Below are 22,095 nucleotides of genomic sequence, written 5' to 3' on the forward strand. Positions count from 1 at the left end.
CCCCCCCACCACCCCTAATAGTTCGAATGTGCAGCCAGTGTTGAGAACCACTGGTTTAGATCATTTTCATGATGTCCCAACTCTAACAGGTTATTTTGAAGAAATTCCAGATATTTGGCAACCATCAAAATTTCAAGGTAATTGCCACAGAGGACAACCACCTTTTATGTCCTATTCCAGTAAGTGCCCTTGGGCAGACAGCAGACACAGCTCTGGGTAGGCTGGCCCACATGGCATTTCTTACAGCTTACACTTAGGAATACACTCGAGGCAAGAGTAGCTGTGCACACATACACAAAAGAACTAAGAAGAAGTGGAAGATCTCAACATACCCAGGAGGCAAGAATGAACGGCTAGTTCACTTTTTAGGTTCCTGTGCAGGTTCGTGGTTAATATGGCTGGATCCTTGCCTCTAGGAAAGCTGAATGCAGAGCTGACCTGGAAGGCTGTGTGTATGAAGCGGTGTTGCCCAGTTATCCCCTCTAGACAACGTTCTAATAATGTCAATGGCTGCCGCCCATTGGCTAGGATTAGAGGACAGTGTGTACCAATGCAAGAGACCCTTCACTGTGTGCAAAAGCTCCCGTGCCATGCAGGACGCCACCAGGTTGAACTTCCTCTGAGTCTTGGGCACCCTGCTCTCACCACATGGACTTCCTTGTTTAGAAAAGACACAGTACATTGATGCTACAGGACAACTGCTCTGGAAATGCCTTCCAAAAGATATTACTTACTAATTACTTAAAATCACAAACACCTGCATTGACATTTCACAGCATGGAAAGCAGACATCCCTCGGTCATGCCCTGAGATGGGCGGGTGTGGTCCTGTGAATAGTGCACAGGGGAGCCCTTTACAGGAGGCGGGGCTTCGGGAGCCTGTGGACCCCGGCATGACCATTGTTCTTTTTCTAGCTTGTCTAATTTTTAAAACTTCGGCACTCAGCCCTAACCGGTTTGGCTCGGTGGGTAGAGCGTTGGCCTGCGGACTGAAAGGTCCCAGGTTTGATTCTGGCCAAGGGCATGTACCTTGGTTGTGGGCACATCCCCAGTAGGAGGTGTGCAGGAGGCAGCTGATCGATGTTCCTAACTCTCTATCCCTCTCCCTTCCGCTCTGTGAAAAATCAATAAAATATATTAAAAAAACAAAACAAAAAAAAACAACTTCGGCACTCAGACTGGGTTGCCTGTGATCTGGCCTCCCAAAGGTACCCAATGAAGACACAATCTGCAACAAAGAAGAATAAGCCTAAATAATCCTACCTCTATCAGATCAGGCGCACGTGCACACATACACACACACACACACACACACACACACACAGTTGGGGGTGGGGTGGCTGTCCCAAATAAAAACAGTATCTGAGAAAGCTGTTTTCCAGAATGTTTGTTCACCAAACATTTAGATCCATGTAAGAGGTGTTCCAGGAAAACAATGGGAAGGGCCCAATTGATTGGCTGCTAATCTCTGTACCTTTTGTGGGAGGTTTCCTCCAGCAGGGGGTTAAATCCGCATTGAATGCTGCCCAGGCCCAGCTGTGTCCATATTAGGACAGCCCTGCTCACATCTCCCTCCCTCTCTGCGAAGCGAGGATCTGTCCTCCCTCCCTGGGCCCTGCTTCCACCCCCTGCATGTGTAGGTGGGAGAGTAGGAGTGGGGAATGTGAACTTGATCCAGCATTGATCAGCCAAGCAGCAAACGCTTATTGTTCTTTAGATACCAAACATAACTTCTTTCTTCTAGGGATAAGCCCAGCCATTCTGCACACAACACCACTTTTATGCTCAGTAGAGTGAGAGATGGAAAAGAAGCATTAGAGCTTTATTAAACTCAACCTAAACACCTCCTAAATATGCAGAATTTAAGAATCCACCCAGTTAACATATTCATATTAACATTAGGTATATTAGACTCTCTTAAAACCTAACAATCACCTGGTCCTTTCTGACTTCTTTGTTCATGAAAAAAGGGGTGAAGACCTACGTCTACTGTGAGCACCCTAACCCTGTGATTTTCAACGGTCTCAGAGCAGAATCCTGAGATTATGGATTTCAATTTATAGTGTAAATACTGTGTTACGTTCACCTGCTCTTCGAGCATTTATTTCACTGCCTTATTCTCTGAGGTTCAAGGGCATTGAAAACCATGCCAGTGCACAAACAAATATGCTGCTGTCTTTTTAAGCGCTGCCCTAAGAATGTGGCTGACCTGTTTCTGCACAAAGCCGTGTGTGATGGGAACTCAGACCTCGGTACCCTCCTTCCCTGCCACCGAGGAGCTGTGTGACCTTGGGCATGTCACACACCTTTCTGAACTGGTGACATGGAGAGAATGTTATCGGTGAGGATGAAATGAGGTGGCACATGAAGCCAGTGGTTCATGTAGACCAGTAAATGCTTGTTCCGAAACAAAAGGCTTTCTGGTATTTTGAACCTGAATAATCTTCCAAAGGTCTCAAGTTACTGATTTGTGACCTTGGAATAAAGAGCCTTGCCCGACCGCCACACAGATGTGATGCCATTGGATGGCACCGGCAGCGACACGGCATGTCTGAACCACTGCAAACAAGTGCCTGTCCCTTCCCAGAGGATGGGTGGGCGTGAGGAAGCAGAACCTCTTTCTGGTCTGCCTGATGAGAGAGGACATCATTCCCTCCCTGGCCCCACACTCAGAATAAGCCCGCTGTTGTTACCAAAGGGTCAGAAAACGAAACTGGGCATTTTGGCGTCATTCTCTGAAGGCACCAGCATGACCAGGTGCAAGATGCAAACACACTTAAAACCCTACCAGTAGCTACAGTGCAGTTAAAACCAATGTAAGAATTAATAACTTGGGCTTTTAAGTTAGATTTGTTTCCTCATCTATAAAATGGGTATAATGATAATGTCTACCTTCTAGAACTGTGACTAGAAGTAAATAACTATTATGTTCAATGAACTTAGCATAGACCCTACTCAATAAAGCGATAGCCTTTCTTTCATTGTGGATGTTCTAATATATAAAACAGTATATCCGGAATATTGGGGGGAAGAGGGGAAATGGAAGAATTGAATGAACATACAATGTAATAGAGCTTTACATGACCTATACATTCTTGGATTGACCCATTTATAGCTTTTTGTTAGAAGCATTTGTGCCCAACCCAGGCAGACATCCCTCAATTACAAAATCAACCTCAGGGACGAAAAATACAGTTTGGGGAGGAGAGACCCACTGAGAACTCCGAAGAGGCCCACTTGGCAATAAATGCGAACAAGAAGAGTCTTAAAGAGAACGCATCTCTGCTTGGCTGCACAGAGGATGAAAAGCGAAGGCGCACAAGGAGGAGAAAGGAGCCAGCACAGAGAGGAGACGCACCCTGGAGCGAGGCCTGAGACCTGGGGCCGCGCCTCTCCTCCGGGAACTGGCTGGGGGTGAGGGCGCTCCCTCCAGTCCAATCCCATCATCACTTGTCGCCCGGGAGTCTTAGCCCCCAGCTCTGATGTATTGACTCTGCCCTCCCTTCCATGCATTTCCAAGCCAATAAAGTGGCTGAAATTAAAGAAGAATTGAATTGTGAAGCTTTTGGGGCATAAATAATGTCATACTGGGAAGCCGGGGATAATGACAACCAGGATGCCCTTAACGCTCTTAAGAAAAACCGTCTGATCTATGCAGCCCTCAGTGCGGTCTGAAATTTCCTTTGACCTACAAAGGAAAATATTTTTAGCATGTAGCACACTTTGTAACAGACATATAAATGCACTGAAAATACAATTTTAGGAAAGCATCTGGCTTTGATCATTTCTTGTTCTGCCTCACCCCAAATAGGTTCTGCTTCCTCAATATGAGGAACACGGCTCCATCCTGCTGCAAGCGATGCTGCGACCACCCGAGCGATTTCTCCGAAACATTTCACTGCTGGCTCTGCTTGTTTTTATTTTTTAAAGTGGCAAATACTCTAATCATTTAAATATAAAAACAGCATAAAAAATGGCTCCTGGAGCATTTGGCCCCAATGATATTCCTTCCTTCAAAAGGCCCCTGGGCTTTTCCCCCAGGTCTTTCGGACAACAGACATAAACGAGTGAGTACTTACTTAGTTTATGTCTCCAAATGTATCCTAGAAATAATAGTTGCCACTGTCCATGGAAAATGTCACCTGCAGTTCTTACCAATTTGCAGAAATTTCAAGGTATTAAAAAGCTGTGGTACATTTACACACCGGAATACTATGCAGTGGTAAAAAAAGAAGGAACTCTTACCATTTGCAACAGCATGGAGGGACCTGGAGAGTATTATGCTAAGCGAAATAAGCCAGTCAGAGAAAGACAAGTATCACATGATCTCACTCCTATGTGGAATCTAATGAACAAAATAGACTGATAAACAAAATAGATCCAGAGCCATAGAACCATGAACAGATTGTGGAATCTCAGAGGGAAGGTGGGGGTGGAGGGATAGCGGGGAGAGATTAACGGGGAATTTATATGCATATATGCATAGCCTGTGGACACAGACAATAGTGGCAAAGGCTTGGGAGGGGCAGGTGCAGGGAGGAAGGGGGTCAATGGGAAAAAAAGGGATGGGTGGATATCTGTAATACCTACAATAAAGATAAATTTTAAAAATAAAAATAAAACAAAACCCTAGAAAAAATGTTTCATCTCCTACTAGTCAAACAGGTTTATCATCTGTGAAACATTGATCTGAATTACAAGCAAGTGCCTCTTCTTCACTGACCAACCAGCACAAATGCTTTTGCAGATTGATTATTGCTTAAGGTTTCTCCAATAATCTTTCAAATAGCAGCTCTGCAGTGGGAGAGAGGAGATGCCCCAACGGGGTCCCCGCCGCGTACGTTGGTAAACAGCACGCGGGACGACACGGAAGGACTCCCGTTACCACGCCAAACCGAGGGCAAGTTTCCAGTCTGAGGGCCACTTAGCGGCTCCCAGGGAGGAAAGGGGGACTCAGGACAAGCCAATCCCGACTCTCTCCTCTCAGAGGCTCAGCAAGGCACCAGGCCCAGAATCAGGCCAGCTGCCCTCACTCCCCAAAGAAGCAGTGAGGACTCAGAAGGCAAGCACACTTAACTAAATTAAACAGAACATGTACCCTTTACAGATAAGGAAACTAAGACATAGAGCTCAGGGCTGGGGAGTTGCCTGCAAAGCTGCATCTGCGGTATCACAGCTCGGAGCACCACTCCCTGCAGCGTGCTCCGGAGAACAGCCCAGGGGCTGAGACAGTCCATTCCTGCTCGGTCACCTCAAAACAATGCAGCCTTGCATTTCACATAGCAAATTGTGTGGACCCCCCTTAGAATGAGACGGTGGCTGTGGAGCTCCTGAAGGCCCAGCTGAGGACTGGCCTGGAAAGTGGGCTCTTCTGGACGTGCGCTGGACACACGCGTGCCTGAGCACCAATAAACTGTGGGCAGCTGTCACACAGGCGAATAATGAACTTTTAACCACGCGTTTGGACTTGGGCAGTTCGACATTCACCGACTCACCTTGACCTGGCTGGCTGCCTCCAGTTAGGATTTGTTTTGGAAAGCAAAGAGGAGGATATAGGAAACACCCCTTACATGCTTTAGATTTTAGAAGGTACATAGATATTTTTTTGCTCAACCAATTCTTTTCTCCTTTGTTGCTTTGGTGACCTGGTACGTATGGTCTCATTTGTTTCCATCCTGAGAGAGAGGGACAGCTGTATCTTTCAGAAGGCAAAGACCTACACTCATCTCTGCACACACTCACAGTCATTCTCACCAAAAAAATACACCAGCCTCTTGCATGCAAGAAAGCCCAGTATTTCCTATGCAAAGCATCCAGTCGGGTATACAGGGCGACCATTAGAAATACCGAAATGCAAGCGGGGCATGTATACCCATGGCACATACTCACAAAGAGTCCTGGAAAGGGAGGGTCACACTGCTGTGCACACAAAGCACATTTGTGCCCAATAGAGAACAAACAGTCACTAAGTAGATTAAACGCCATCACTGCTCAGGGCTCTCTGCTGTGTTATTTATTATCTCTTCCTGGTTCTTGTAAAAGCTAAGGCAAGGATGGGACCAAGCTGATTTGGATTCAAAGCAACCCTGCTAAAAACACAAAGTGCCTCAGTCACAGGTAAGGCCCATGTGTCAAACCTGGCCCACGGACTGTGCACCTGGAGGACAATTGCGCTGCTTCCCTTGCACAACGAGCTGGCCGACTGGTGACCAGTGAGTGCGGCCAGGCCCCGCCTGCCAGCGGCTGTTCTCCTGCGCTCAGCCTCAGCCCCGCCGAGCACAGCAAACACGGGAAGCCGATCTCTGCGTGCCTCCAGGTCCCAACGCGAGGCCGAGGCTCTTGCGCGTGCCTGTGACAGAGGCTGATTTACAGACACCCCCACAGGCCCTGAGCTCACAGGCAGCACTTGGTGTGCCCACTGCCCCACACAAGGCTTGGCATATTGGTTGAATCTATAAACTAAGCCCTAAAGCCAAACCTTTGGATTTCTGAGGAAGAATATGAAACTGAAGAATTCTAAGAGTTTAGATTGTACTCAGAAATGAGGGAAACTTCCTTTGACAGAATATATTCCAGAATATGATTTTAGATATAATACCTGAGAAATTATATTTGTCAAATTATATGTGCTATGAGATCCTTGTTTTTTTTTTTTTTTTAATATCAGTAAACGCAGTTGCCATAATGTGCTGTGCTTTTGGGACTCTAATAACCTGGCTGTTATACTTGTCCATGGTTGGACTCACTCTCTGAGTGACTAAGTTTAGATAATTTAGATAATCTAAAGTAATTTCAGATTCTATCTATATGTCAGAGCCTCCTTAGGCGCCCTTATTCAGCAGGTGTGGGCTGAGTCCAGGCTGGTAGTTTAAACAGCTTCTTGGATGACTCTGGTGAACAGGGTTGGGCCTAGCTGGCCAGGTGGCCTGCGGCCTCGCGCCCAGCCTGCCGAGCTATGCTTCTAGAAAGCACCCAGCCTTACTTCCTCATTAAACCCGTATGTGCACAGGCCACTACCATCCACCTTCGCCAGCTGGATTGAGCCAAACAGACTTCAAAACTAGTGGTTCCAGCTTCCTTTTCCTTCTGTTTAAAGCAGAGCAACAGGTTTATCCTGAATCCACCAAGCAAATGCTGGGTTTCTCTCCACAGGTACAAAGACCACCTCGAGGAGAGGAAACACTAACATGCTCATTGTGCACATGAGTCTGGTCTTTCTGGATCTGTCTGAGGTTCCAGTTCTTTCTGGAATCAGGTTTTAGAAGGGAGAGAGAGAGGGCACCACAGGAAAATGTCTCCTGTTTCATCATGGGCCTTGCGCTGTGAGAGGCCAGCCCGTCTGGACGGTGTTGAACAAGAAGCCCAGCACGGACCTTCAGTACCAGCTTCTCTCTGGGAGGATGCACCCCGTTTCTTGTCACTGCCCGGCAGTGCACCCCACTGAGAAGTCTGTGGGAAAGGCAGGTGCTTGCAGAGACGGTGAGTGACTGTGGCGGCTCCTCGCCACGGCAGGCCTCGCCCCCATGAGGCCGGAGGCCTGGTGTTGTACCTCTAAGGACCTCTGACAAAGTGTTCAGTCACATAGAGAGTCCAACCATGGACAAATATAACAGCCAGATTATTAGGTCCCCAAAAGCACAGCACATCATGGCAACTGCTTTTACTGATATAAAAGAACCAAGGATCTCACAGCACATATAATTTGAAAAATATAATTTCTCTGGAATTTGCAAAATAAGTAGTCTCCATTTTCTTGAATGACCATTAGATGTAGAATTCCTCTAGGCACCGCTGAGACTGAGTATCCTAATGGGCCTTAGAGTCATGTTGCTAATATCACCTAACCTGTGCTAAAAGACGCCTGCGCGGTGCTAAGAGCTCCAGTGACAGAACACCTTACATCAGATCAAGTTCCCTCAACTGTGTGACAACGGCATTTTCCCTTACCAGACTGAAAAGTTTTCCATCATTTGCTTGTGTGGCCTTTGGCCACTTGAAGGTGTCAGCTTGGAAAGAAGTGGCATTTTCCAGGCGACACGGTCACCTGCTGTTTTACGTTCCGATCAGGAGCAAGTCTGGGAGCTGGAGTTGATGGCTGCCTATTCCCAGGACACTGAGCCTGGCCAGTACCCGGCTTCTCTGTGCTTCTCTCTGCCACTGCTGCCCACGATTTTGCCATCTAATGGCTGCTGAACACTTTTCCCAAAGAGTAGAAAGAAGACACACAAGGGCTGTGAGGGTCACAGGCGCCAGAGTGCCACCTGTTAGTACCTCAGGACACAGGCTGCCTGGGAGTTGAAGGGCCCAAGCGGGGCTGGCGATGAATCACGCTGCTCTGGGTGTCTGTGGGGCCGAGCCCGCCCCTCCACGGAGCGGGCAGGGAGGGCAGGGCGGCTATGGAATGGCCAGCTCTCTTTCTCCATAGGTTTGAAAAAACACAGGTGCTTTTAATGATGCCCATTCGGTGGTGATTCTAAGGCATTATGCACTCAGGTTTTAATTCAACTATAGCCTTAGAGCAGCACCGCCCAGTAGGAACATATGCCGGCCACATTTGTCATTTACAATTTCCTAGCTGCCATGTTTAAAAAGTAAGGTATAGCAGCTAAAGTTAATTTTAATAATATGTTTTATTGGGCATATAAACATTGGGTTATGATGTGTCCAAAATATTATGATATAAGCAATAATTTAAAAATGATTAATGAGATATATTACCTTCATTTTTTTTGTACTAAGTCTTCTAAATCGGATGTGTTCTCACAGTTCATCTCAATTTGGATGCTAAGTTTTAATCAGAAATGGTTGCTCTGTATTTGATTTCATGAAATTTACAGCTGAAAAAGTGGATTTCATTCACAAACCTAAGTTACTCCAAACAATAACTGGATTACTAGATTTTAATGTAAATTGAGATTAAATTAAGTTAAAAATTAAACTCTCCAGGTGCACTAGTTTTCAAGTGCTTAATAACCACATGTGACTTGGTGGCTGCATGTAGAACAGTGAGTCCGAGATCGGCCCTGTACATCACAGCAGGTAAGACAAGGATGATTGGACACAACCCTTGTTTCTGGGGGTGAGGGATGGGATGTATGAGACACATATACAAACTGCAACAATATAAAACAGGATATTATACTTGAGAAATGCAGAGAAAGGAAAGCATTCATTCCAAGGAGAGAGAAAGTCACATACAAAGGAAGGTTGGTGTGGAAACTCACTAGTACCTGTTGACTGTGATTATGGTTGGGCATATGCTTAGCAGTGGAGCGAATGGAGTTAAAAGGCTACCTTGGGGGCATTTCTGCTGACCGCCTGAAACAGCAGGCCCACGGTCATGCTCTACAGGCACTGCTGACGAGGAACGGGTTTCTGGTGAGGACAGGTCTGAGCTGTTGGGGAAGACTCGCTTCCATTGCCGTGGACGGTGATGGAGGGGGACAGCTTGGCAGCTAAAAGACCAATTAGCTACGGCACTAGTTAGAGCAAAGTATGAAAAACTGGGGGAGGCACCAGGAAAGACAGTCAGAAAATGAATAAATATGTACATAAGATGATCAGGATGTGGGCAGGGAATCAAAGAAAGGGAGGAGTCGGAGAGCTCTGGAGCAATAAAAATACAAAGTACAGAAGAAAGGCTGGATGGGCAGTTATTTCTAATGTATTTGCATGTAAAACTTTTATAAGAAGATTGGAATATACACATATGTGGGTTGGAGTGGTGGAGACCTTTGGCAGAGATAAAAAGAAATAAAAATCTATTTATAGAACTGTCAATTTAGCAGAACGGGCAACTTTCTTAGAAACGGGGGGGTGAGGGGGGGCAGGTTTGAGTAAATTAAATTGTTACTATTTATTAGAAGGCTTTGCAACTGTTAAAAATTATTGCTCTTGAATTGCATTGAGGAATATGGGAAACTACTTAAGATATTTACTTTGTGTTATGCTTTCATTTATTTTTGAAGAAAAGCTCTAACTCTAAAATCTTAGGAAGTTCCTGAACCACCCCAGTTTTGTTTTTTAAATATATATATTTTTATTTCAGAGAGGAAGGGAGAGGGAGAGAGAGAGAGAAGCATCAATGATGAGAGAGGATCATTGATCGCCTGCCTCCTGCACGCCCCCTACTGGGGGTCGAACCCGCAACCCTGGCATGTGCCCTTGACCAGGAATCAAACCCGGGACCTTTTAGTCCGAGGGCTGACACTCTATCCACTGAGTCAAACAGGCTAGGGCAGTGGTCGGCAAACTGCGGCTCGGCAAACCGCGGCTCGAGAGCCACATGCGGCTCTTTGGCTCCTTGAGTGTGGCTCTTCCACAAAATACTGGCTCTTCCACAGAATACCGACTTCTGCACATGGGCCACGAAGTTTCAATCACACTGTACGTGTGTGCCCGCACGTGGTATTTTGTGGAAGAGCCACACTGAAGGGGCCAAAGAGCCGCATGTGGCTCGAGAGCCGCAGTTTGCCAAACAAGGGGCTAGGACGAGGACCCCAGGTTTCCTTCTCGCCCTTAGGAGCACGTAAGAACCCGGGTGAGGCAGAGGCCTCCGTACCAAACCCCATTAGCCGAAATGGAAACCTCACAGCACACAAAGGCTCACCTCCTAATGTTCTTCATGCTCCTTTGGGGTGCTTCCCTTGCTGACTATTTACTGGAGAATATTAAATGTAAGACTCCTTTTTTTTTATAATACAAAGTAAAGTGACCTATAATTTCCCACTTCTAAAATGGGCAAGGTACGGAAGATAGTTTTTATTCTTCAGCTAGTTAGCATTCTGGGTAATCAGGCAAACACAACGATCATCACAACCCAGAGCACAATGGAATAAAATCTAATATCTTGTAAAATGATTATGACAACATAAGTATAGGAAATTGATTTTTTTTTCTGTTATATTTTAAAAGTCTAATAATTGCTCTTTTTAAAATTTTCCAGAAGATCACACAACTGACCTATGGACCATTTTCTAAAAATCCTCCCCCTGCGTCCCCTTGCAACCATCAGTTAGTTCTCTGTGAGTCTGTTTCTGTTTTATTTGTTTATTCATTTGTTTTGTTTTTTTAGATTCCACATATAAGTGAAATCATGTGGCATTTGTCTTTCTGACTTATTTTATAGCACAATACCCTCTATGTCCATCCATGGTGTCAAAAATGGCAAGACTTCATTCCTTCATTCTATTTTATGGCTGAGTTAATATTCCATTGCATATACACCATATCTTTATCCATTCATCTATCAATGGACACTTAGGTTGCCGCCATATCTTGGCTATTGTAAATAATGTTGCAATGAACATAGGGATACATATATCTTTTAAAATTAGTGCTTATGTTTTCTTTGGATAATATCCAAAAGTGGAATTGCTATATCAAATGGCAGCTTTATTTTTAATAATTTGAGGAACTTCCATACTGCTTTCTACAGTGGCTGCAACAATTTACAATCCATCAACAGTGCATGAGAGTTCCCTTTTTTCTCCACATTCTCGCCAGCACTTGCTATTTGTTGATTTATTGATGACAGCCATTCTGACAGGTGTGAGGTGATACCTCATTGTGGTTTTAATTTGCATTTCCCTCATGATTAGTGACAGTGAGCATCTTTTCATTTGTCTGATGGCCATCTGTATGTCTTCTTTGGAGAAGTGTCTATTCAGGTCCTCTGCCCATTTTTAAATTGGATTGGGCTTTTATCAGTGTTAAGTTGTATAAGTTCCTCATATATTTTGGATATTAACCCCTTACCAGAAGTATCATTGGCAAATATCTTCTCCCATTCAGTGGGTTGTTTTTACATTTTGTTGATGGTTTCCTTTGCTGTGCAAAAACTCTCTAGTTTGATGTAGTCCCATTTGTTTATTATTTTCTTTTGTTGCCCTTGCCCCAAAAGTTATTGCCAGGAATAATGTTGAAGAATTCACTGCCTATTTTTTCTCCTGGGAGTTTGATGGTTTCAGGTCTTACATTTAAATCTCATTACATTTAAACTGATGTAAATGAGTTTAATTTTGTATGTGGCAAAAGAATGTGGTCCAAAACTGAACAGATACATGTCCTGTTTTCCCTACACCACTTGCTTCAGGTGTATTTTTAAGTGAAGACTTCCAATTGTGTTTTGAATATGCACCTCCATGCTGTGGAGCGGACACAGACACGTGTGGCAGGGAGATGCGAACTGTGACCAGCGTGGCTTCCTCTGGTGGGTGCGACTGAAGGGCCAGGCCTTTGATGCTGTGTATTTTGCTCCTGCTTGAACTGGCTACAGAGGAGATATTACTTTTATTTTTAAAAAGGGAGACAAAGAAAAGGGTAAACTACATATTCGTATTGGAAAAGGACTGAAAGGATTAATTTTAAAAACTATCTCTGGGTCATTTTTATTTTATTACAAACTTCTTTATATTCCAAAATACATATGTAATACTTCTATAATCAGAAAAAAAAAGCCATGAAAGGAAATAATCTGTAATACCAATGGTAGAATCAATTTTAATCTGTTTGCAAACCCAAAGGTTATGGGGTTGGGTGCTCTTTAAGGAGGTGTGGATCCAATTGCTTTTACTTCTTTGGGGCTCATGCTAACTTTTATTGCTGGTGAAGCTATTTCCACATTTTAAAAACGATTTCCATTCAATGTGGCCAGAAAGGAAAATCAAGGCCAACCACAAGGCACACCTTCCTGAGGAAGACAAAAAGCCACTGTAACCCGCGGAATGAAAACTTCACCAGTGGAACGCGACTCCTTTGTCACGAGTGACTTCAGCTGCTGGGGGGCAGGAATTTTTAATGAGAACAAAGAGCATCAGCGATTTCAGGGCTCCGGCTGTCGTTCCAGGCCCAGACACCCGTAACTTTATATCACAGTGATGGAGACAAAGAACAAGGTGTCCCATTCACCCCAGGCTCCTGCAACCAGAGGGCCCCGCCTTCCAGGGCCTTGCACCGAAGTGGAAAGGAGAAGGAGCGCTCAAGGAGGCGGGCAGGCAATCACCATAAACCATACAAATGAGGGCAGAGAGTGGGCAGAGATGAAAAGGCGCCGTCGGATCATTCACCAGCGGGAAGAGTGCACTAAATCAGGCCCTTTCCTGCCGGACGCTGTTGTTTTTACTGAACAGCTAAGCACCCAAGGAAATACCAGTTGGGTCTTAAAGACAATTTATAGCTGGGCTGGCCTCGCCGCACCTGGCTGTGTTTTGACAGCAGAGATTCTTGTCTACACAATAAGCTGTCACTAATGCACCTAGACCTTTGGAAGGAACCTGTGGCTCAGCGGCTAATCTCTCCCCTCCAGGTACCCTTCCCCCTTTTAAGGAAAAGCAAAATCTCCTGCTGGTGGCAGGCCTCAGCCTCTTCGGGGGAAAATCGGGAGCCTCCTGAGAGTGAAGGGCAGCCCCCCACAGCCCGAGGCCGGGCCCTGGCTAAGGCCTCTTTCTGAGCTCTTCCCTGGGGACTAACTGCCGAACTCCACGGACTTGTTTGGATCCAGGAAATTTGGGAGTCTGCTCTCTGAGCTCCCAACTTTTCCCAGCTAAGAATGTCCAGGACCCTGGCAACAGCCCCGCCTGGGCACACTAGGCAGTGACTCTAGGGGGTGCCCCCCGCCCCCCCACTAAAACAAGGGCCAGGCTGGCTTTTTAGGATCAGATGGCCTCACCCTGTTTCCCTGAGATTTTCGTACTCAGCGAGCAGCTTGGATAGGAAGGTACCTTCTTAGAAATCAGAGGCTCATTATAATCAGTGCAAGCTGAAAGCCCTGCCCTCCCAGGACCAGGTGCTGCCTTCCCCGCCCCTGCTTTGTTTCGCCTTTTAAGGACTCGGGATTTCAATCTCTTTTTGATTCCAGAAGGATTGGGCCAAACAAACAGCTTTTAACAGGTGGCCCAAGGCAATACGACTTTGCTAGGAATGAGTTCCTGGCGGCTGGTGGCCGACATTCCCGTGTGGTGGAGCAGCACAAAGATGTGAGGAGGGGTGGAAGGTAATGGAGAACACCCCCTCCTGCTCCTTAATTTCATGGTTCACAGACATTCATTGACATTCAGACACTCCCAAAGGGAAGCTCACATACCAGCCATGAAACCAGAAACGAGCAGGCTAATGGGGCTAACGGGTCCAGGGAGGGTTCTCTCCGCTGTGGGGGTCCACTTCCACCCGGGGGCGAGGGGTGGAGGGGATGCTATGGTGGGCAGCCGGGTGGGAGAGCTCCAGGCCTGCAGGGGCCTCTGACCAGCCCACCCAGAATGCCCCCCTGGGAGGGGCCCGTGCTGCCCCAGGCTCGGAGACAGTACGGAGTTCATAGGGACAGGTCCCAGTGTCTAAGACAGAAATGCATCTGGCCGGTCACTGGGGTGTGAAGCCAGCCTGAGGAAGGGATGTCCAGCTCAAGGAGGAAATGGAGGGGCAGACCATGATGGAGAAGCCATGGGGAGCAGGTCAGAGGAAGCTGCCGGCGGCCGCTTACTGTCTGGCCACATCCAAAGAACAGAGCTGGAGCCCCAGCTGCAAACACCCCCCCCCCCCGCCCCGCCCCCGGCGCCGCCACCGCCACCCAAAATCCGCACCGCACATGGCAGGCGCTCCCATCCCCTCGGCCCAGGGCGGGCAGCATCCTCGGGACAGTGTCACCTGGGGCAGAGGCCGGCCATCGCCTTCCTGGTGTAGGGATGGGAGACTCTGCCTCGGTGCGGGTTCTTTCCCATTTCTAACAGGCAAACACCTCCCTGCTCTCCTCCCTCCAGAAGCGCGGCGGGCTCACCTGGGGAAGTCCCGGGCGCTCCAGCCAGTCTCGGAAGATGCTTTCCACAGACAAACCCAGCCTTTACAAATAGAAAACAAGAGGGAAAGGGTTAGAAGATAGAGCACTAAGGACAGAGGGTCTTTCCAAATATTCGGGCACAGGACAGCATGGCTGTCAGAGAAGCTGTTCTCTGAGGAAGAGCCGCTGCCACAGCCCACAGCGCCCGCAGCGCGCCCCGCACACTCTGCGGTGGAGTATGAACCTGAACCTGAGCAGCCGGCCTCGGGCCTTTCCCGCCCTTGGAGGAACGCCGGGATGGGAGCCAGTGCAGGGACCGGGCACGTTCACAGACACATCAGGCACGACCACCTCCTAAGAGGGGCGAAACGAAACCTGAGCTGTGCCTACTGGGTGCGTCCAAATGAAATTGGAACTTCACGGTGACAATGAGCGAGGACGAGCAGGAACGCATGATCACTGTGGGAGCGCAGGGAGGCGCAGATGCTGCCTCAGCCGCCTCCGCCTAGGCAAGATACGTTTTATAATTTCCATTGAAGACAAGATGCTCAGTGAAGGCCTGCCCTTGTTGGGAATGAATGCAGACCACCGCCACCTTACCCAGCACCCAGGAGGGCATGTCACTGGTTGGGGCCTGGTTCCTACCCCAGCGCTTGAGCAGCTGTGGAGGTTCTGCAGCCTCTACATCGTCTGCCCTGGCTCAGAGGCAGGGCCCAATTCTCCCCTGCCCCGCCTTCCCTGGGGCTCCTCTCCAAGGGGCCGTTCACCTGCGGCCTTTCCAGCTGGAGAGGGACACTCCTGTGTCTGGAGCTCTGGGCCCAAAGCTCTGGTCACCCAACCTGCAAGGGATACTCAGGAAATGCATTCGTAGCAAGAGGCTGACTGCCGCTCCGGGGAAATGGCATTCTTAAACCCGCCTCAACTGGAGGGAAGATGAGAGTTTAGAAACAACGTAGAAAAGAGATGGGTGATGATCAAAGAGGCAAACACATTAGATCCACATGGAGGGCCAGGGAACTGGGATGAAACATCCTGAAGAGGAGGAGTCTGGGGAGCGACTTCACACCATTTCCCACGGGTTCTGCAAGCCCGCGCACAGCTGTGGAGCATCCCCAGGGAGGAGGGCGAAAGAGGACAGGGACGTAAATTTCCTTCGGGGAACTTTAGCTCGAAGACACTTCTTTCGGGGTGTCCTGGGAGGGGCTGGGGAGTCGAGTGCTGGGATGCCATTACGGAGTGAGGTCCAAGTCCTCAGGGGAGAAGTGAGGACAGGCAGCGCTTTCTCCATGTGGCAGACACTCGGCGGGTGCCTCCCGGCACAAGGCTCTGTGGAAGGATGAGGTGCGAGAGCCCAGGGCCAGGCTGTCCGACAGGGACACAGGACACGGGTCAGAATGCTGCCTGTGCTGGTGGAGAGACGTGGGCCCCACGTGTGTGGAGAGGCCCGGGCTGCTTACAGTTTGACAGCTGGAAGGAGGTGCGTTAGGGAAGTGTTCTTAAAGAAGGCAAGGCTCCAACCATCGTGGCGTGTTGGGGGCCAGATGTGAGCTGGCAAGGTCCTTGCACCTGAAGGGGCTAGCAAGGCTGGGACCCTTACCCACACAGTTTTCCCAGACTTGTTTGGATGGCGATTATCAGTAGAATGAGAACAGCCTTTCATGGCTTACCAAGAAGTCTTTAACTATTTACTGAGATATGCTGTACTGAGAACTTGTCCTTCTGTTCTGTCCCTCCCTTAGAGATTAAGAGGAACAAAGAATACATTCCTCTTGACAGACCTCCTATTCAGTGTGTTGTGTATAAAAGGCTTTACGTGCTTAATAAAGTTGCTGTAGTTCCTCGGATGAGCTGCAGTCCTCCCGATCCCGCTTTCCTGTCTTTCTTTTCTCAATTCCCACCTCCCTGCCTCAGCCTGGCTCAACCTGTCAGGCTGGCCCTGACAGTGGGGGATGGCTGCGCCAGTAGAAATGGAAGGGGAGCACAGGCAGGAAAAGCCAGCACAGTCGGCTGGACTGGCACACAGAATGAGGTGAGAAAGGACACGGGCGTGCTGTGAGGGCCCTGAAGTCCTGCCACGGGGCTTTGGCTCCATCGACGAGGCTCTGAAGCAAGGCTGCAGAATGGCATGAACAGAACAGAGTCAAGGAAGACTAACTGAGGGAGAAGAGGCTGGAGGCAGGGAGGCCAAAGGGGAAGCTGTGAGTGTGTCCAAATGAGAGGTGATGAGAAGGGACCTAAACGGAGGTGAGATGCTGGGAATGAAAGCGGAGGGTGGTGATGGCGAGTCCTGCTGGAGGGGTGAAAGATGGAGTCAAACAGTGGGCCCCGTCACTCTCTGCAGGGTGACTTTCCATAGCATGTCTACAACCATGTATCATCCGCGCTACAGTCTCCAACCTGGACAACTGGCCAGGCCAACTGTGAAGGTTATTTCGTGGGAAAATATTAAGGCACATTTTGCTTTGCCATGTTCAGTATCTGCACACACAGATACCATTATACAGCGGCACTAAAAACAGAACAAACTCCTCTGTCACTGCCAACAAAGGGTACTAAAGGAATAACTATTGATCTGATCAAGATGTCAGCGTAGAGACTAGTAAATGCAGTACTCAGAACCTGCAACAACCATATCAAAATTACAACTAAATTACAGAACCATCATGCAGAACCGCTGAAATCTAGCTGAACAGGAGTCCTATAACTACGTAGATCCAGAAGCAGCCACATCAAGATCAATAGGAGGGGTGGGGACATGGAATGGGCCGGTCCCACCCCCACGTGTGATGGTTAAACATTGGGAAGGAGATCTCAGCTGCAGAGGTCCCCCCTGAGGAGCCAGGGTTCCCAGCTCCACATCAGGCTCTCCAGCCCAGGGTTCCAGTGTCTGGAAGAGAAGTCCCCATAACTTCTGGCTGTAAAAACCAGCAGAGATTGTGGCTGAGTGAAATGGAGGGCTGCTGGAGTCCCAGGTGTTCCTCTTAAAGGGCCCACACATGGACTGACTCGCTGACAGACTCACTCTAAGCTCTAACACTGGGGCACCAGGGACAAGCAACGAGGAACTGAATTGCTTGGAATCAAGGCAAGAGCTGGGGTGCGCAGTTTTATTCCGGACAGAAGTCCTGGCAGAAGCCATTGTTCCTTTGCTGAACCCTCCCCTCAGAGCCAGCAGACAAGCATCATACCTGCATCTCCATCAGCCTGGCTAACATAGTTCTCCCCACCCTGGTGATTCCCTGACACACTGCCCCACCCAACTTGCAGTCTCACCCAAACCCTTTCTTGTGGCTTTTCCATACAAATGGCCTATCTTGGCTCCTGAGTTGAGCATCTGCCCCCTGGTGGTCAGTGTGCATCATAGCAACTGGTCATTCTGGTTGTTCCGCCATAACAGTCGCTTAGGCTTTTATTATATAGATAGCCAAGATATGAAAGTAACCTAAGTGCCCATCAACAGATGATTGGATAAAGAAGTGGTGCTTATATACAATGAAATAGTATTCAGCTATAAAAAGAAATGAAATCTTGTCATCTGCAACAACATGGATGGACTTAGAGGGTGTTGTGCTGAGTGAAATAAGTCAGACAGAGAAAGACAAATGCCAGATGATTTCACTTATATGTGGAATCTAAAAAATGAAATAAACAAACAAGCAGAACAGAAACAGATTCATAGATACAGAGAACATTTTCATGGTTGCCAGCTGGAGGGGGTTGAGGGGATGGATGAAAAGGTGAAGGGGTTGGGAAGTACAAATTGGTAGCTACAGCACAGACATGGTAATGTAAAGTACAGCATAGGGAATATAGTCAATAATATTGTAATAGCTATATATGGTGTCAAATGGGTACTAATTTTATTGAGGTGATCACTTTGTAAGTTATATAAATGTCTAATCACCTGAAACTAATATAATATTGTACATCAACTGTAACTTAAAAATAAATAATATTTTTAAAAATATTGCTCATTGAACATCTTCTATGTACCATACACTAAAAAAAAAAATCTCATTTAATATCTGTGCAAAACCAATATTATTGCCAGGTGTCACGATGCATCGCTTTATGATTTATGGTGCAGACAAGCCTGCTCCAAACAACGCTGACCCCTCCATCTTGCACTGAAGGTGGCCTGTTTGCCTGCCCTTGGATTAGAGTTCTGAAGAGATGGGGAAATTCTTGGGAGGGGCAAAGGTGTGAGGGCAGGAGGGTTCATCATTCAGCTGCACGCAGGAGCAGAAGACACTCCCCTCTGAGGGAAGTTTCAGATCACTTTCCTTTGGGAAGGTTTGAAGCATCTTATAACCATTATTACTTCACTCTTCATATTATCCTTGTAAAGTGGGTGTCAACTGGGTGTGGCTTTTTAGCAGATGGAGCAACTAAGCATGAGAAGAGTGGCCAACGTCAACCCAGACAAAAGGCTGAAGACAAGGCGGGTTTCCGGACTCCCAACATCCGTGCAGACATCACCCCGCACCCACCCCGGCCTGTGGACTGCTGACGTGGACGAAGGTCTTAAACTCGGAGAAGAAGATGAAAGCATGAACTCCAGCTGCTAGAAAAAATTATAGGTCCTCTAAGGGGCCTTACCTCCCACGGAAATTATGAGACACAGCGTGAAAATGTTCAATATTCAGGGAAGAAATGGACTATGTGTTTGAGGAAAATAAAATAACGCACGTACATAGTTTTTGCGTTTTGGTCCCAACTACTGACGTGACTGCGGGTGAATTTTCGGTCTGGACAAGGATCTGCCGCAGTGGTGAAGCCGCAGGTCGGCTTTTCTCACCCAGACACTCAGAGTCCGAGCCCTGGGGGCTGTTTCCCCCTGAGGTCATGTGGCTCGAATCATCACCACAGACGAGCAGGAGCATTTCCACTTCACCGGGACCCAGGACTTACAGGAAATTACTCTCCTGCATGTCTGATCGCTATGGAAATTGATTCCCTACAGATAGCTACAAGCACACAGGCCCTCGCTGCATGCCTTCCAGCTCTGGGCCTGTGAGCAGCACTCCACCTCCTGACTGAGGCCTCCGGGGCCTCCACAGCAGCAGCGGGCCCACCCTCTGGCTGGAGAACAGCCTTCTCCGGACTCCTGTGTCCCGGAAGGCGATTGCATTGCAGGGGTCTGTCTCCAGTCCCTGTGAGCTATGAATGTGTTCACACGTGGTTACTGCAGCAAGGGAGAGAATATGTCAGAAGTCCTGGCAAGATGTTGGTTAGAAGCCACAAAGTGAGCAATTGCTTGTCTCTTTGTGACGTTAAAGTACAAAGAAATAGACCCAGGCTTGCGTGGAAATGGCATGGCGCATGCCGCACTGCTCGTTCAGCTGATTTCTGAGGGTGGAGTATCAGCCACATCTGCTACTTGTTCCTATCAACGTCGTGTTGATCAGGAGAAATGTCTTTACTGACATTTCACTCTTTACTCCCGTCTTCTGCCTCGTGGGATTCTAAAGGTCATGTTCTATCCCCATCTTTAAGGAAAGCACATGGCCCAGCTGCCGCTTGAACTGAAGGATGGATGGAAAGACCTTGGGGGCGCGGGTACTAGACGGAGGCGAGCTTTGGGCCTTCAGTGCTCGGGTCTGAATCGGAAAGTGCTCTTGTTCTGCAACTAGCCCACATCTCAACTTTACACAGTTATTTACTTTCTTGATCTAAACAAGCAGTTTGTGCTGGGGTGTATAATGCAGGTTGCTGACTTAACATTTATAAAACAAGTACGCCCAGCGCCGCGGGGGAGGAAAAGCACTGAATGAAACTAACAGGTGAACACGCACACACAGACCCAGTCATTGACAAGCAAAGAAAGAACTGGTTGCTGTCGATACCGTAGGAGTGAGCTTTCGCCAGGCAGGCCAGGGCCCCGGATTTGTCCCCATTTCCTTCCAAGCACTTCCAGCCTTTCCTTCCCGTAGTCTCTTAAACATCATCTTTTAAACAGAAACCTCTCACTGACAATGTCTAAAACACAACTCTTCATCTCCTGCTTCCACTTCCAAACACTGCCCCTCCCATCCCCTCTGCACCACACCGGCTCCCCAGACAAAACAGGGCCCCCGTATTTCCATTGCAACTTCAGTGACTGAGAGGCTCTGAAGGAAAGGCCAACTTCATGCTGGAGGCCTCCATTCAACTTCACAACCCATCAGCCAAGTCTCATCTCCGGAATCTCCGATTGCCTGTTACACTGCCACCGCCAGCATCCCTGCCCTCGTTCCAGCTCTAGATCTCTCCAGCGAACTGCTGTACTGGTCTAATTGGTCTCCTGACTTCTAGTTCTCCCACGTCCATCTGTCTCCCATGCTGCCCCCACCCCAGAGTACCTCTCCAATCTGCTGGTGGCACTCCCCTACCTAAAACCTCCAGTGGTACTTCTTTGCCTGGAGGCTGGAGGCGAGGGCTGATGAGCCCTTTCTCTGTGCACTCAGGACTGGGAAGCTCCCCAGAGCACTTCCCACACAGAGTCCCAGTGCTCTGCTTCGGGTATGCCTGCAGCTCAACTAGGAGCTCCCTGGGGGCGGGGCATGGGATTTATTCCTTTCTGCTCCCTCGTGTCCAGCCTAGCACCCCACCCGGTAGGAAAGGTGCTCAATAGAGAATGTTAAATTAACTGAAGCAAGAGAACAACGCAAAAGCAGCATGACAGCCCCTGAACCCTGACTGGCGGGTCTGATCTGAAAACCCTTGCCCTACAGAACGGCTCATGTGCCCAACAGATGCGCCTGAGAATCATTTTGCAGTAGGGCCAACGATTAGGGGCTCAGGGCCCAGGTTTGGGGCCTTCATCTGCTTGGGAGAAGTAGATAAAATTGGTACAATATGCTGCACAGGTAAAAGGGTAGACGGTCTGTTTCAATAGCTGAATTTGATTCTGAGATTAGTTAGCAGGAAAGATGGCTGAGTTTCAAAAAGTATTCCAGGACACTTGCTGAAATACGTTCACTGTAGGAAAGAAATTGCCCTAACTTTTAGGGAGAATTTTTAAAAGGAGCTTAAACCTATTGGCCAGAACATGATCCTCCCTGGGAGAGGCATCCCCCCAGAGGGAAGGAGGTGGGTGCCGCTGGCCACTGTCACACAGAGATGCTGCTCGTAGCTTCCACATCATGACAAAGGCCTCTTTGTGGGCCCACAGTGTGTCACCTCCATACATATTCACAATGATAATATCCGGGTCCCCCAGAACCAGCAGGCTTAGGACCGTCCAAGTGAACTCCATACCCTTATTAGGAAGAGGATGAAAAGAAAGACTTCCCCAACTAATAAGGCACTTCGTTGCATCCATGAAAATGACTATATTTGTGCCCT

General features: G+C 48.1%; 1 protein-coding gene across 1 annotated transcript in view; it reads right to left on the minus strand.

Moving 5' to 3' along the window:
• Positions 1 to 22,095, minus strand: part of CUNH9orf3 (chromosome unknown C9orf3 homolog) — a 320,137-nt gene that overhangs the window by 82,174 nt on the left and 215,868 nt on the right. Inside the window, exon 11 of the mRNA XM_023764898.1 lies at positions 14,770 to 14,830. Coding sequence (XP_023620666.1) covers positions 14,770 to 14,830 — 61 coding nt within the window. The remainder of the gene's footprint in view (positions 1 to 14,769; positions 14,831 to 22,095) is intronic.

This window comes from Myotis lucifugus, unplaced genomic scaffold, assembly GCF_000147115.1.
Source record: "Myotis lucifugus unplaced genomic scaffold, Myoluc2.0 scaffold_360, whole genome shotgun sequence".
NCBI classification, from domain to species: domain Eukaryota; kingdom Metazoa; phylum Chordata; class Mammalia; order Chiroptera; family Vespertilionidae; genus Myotis; species Myotis lucifugus.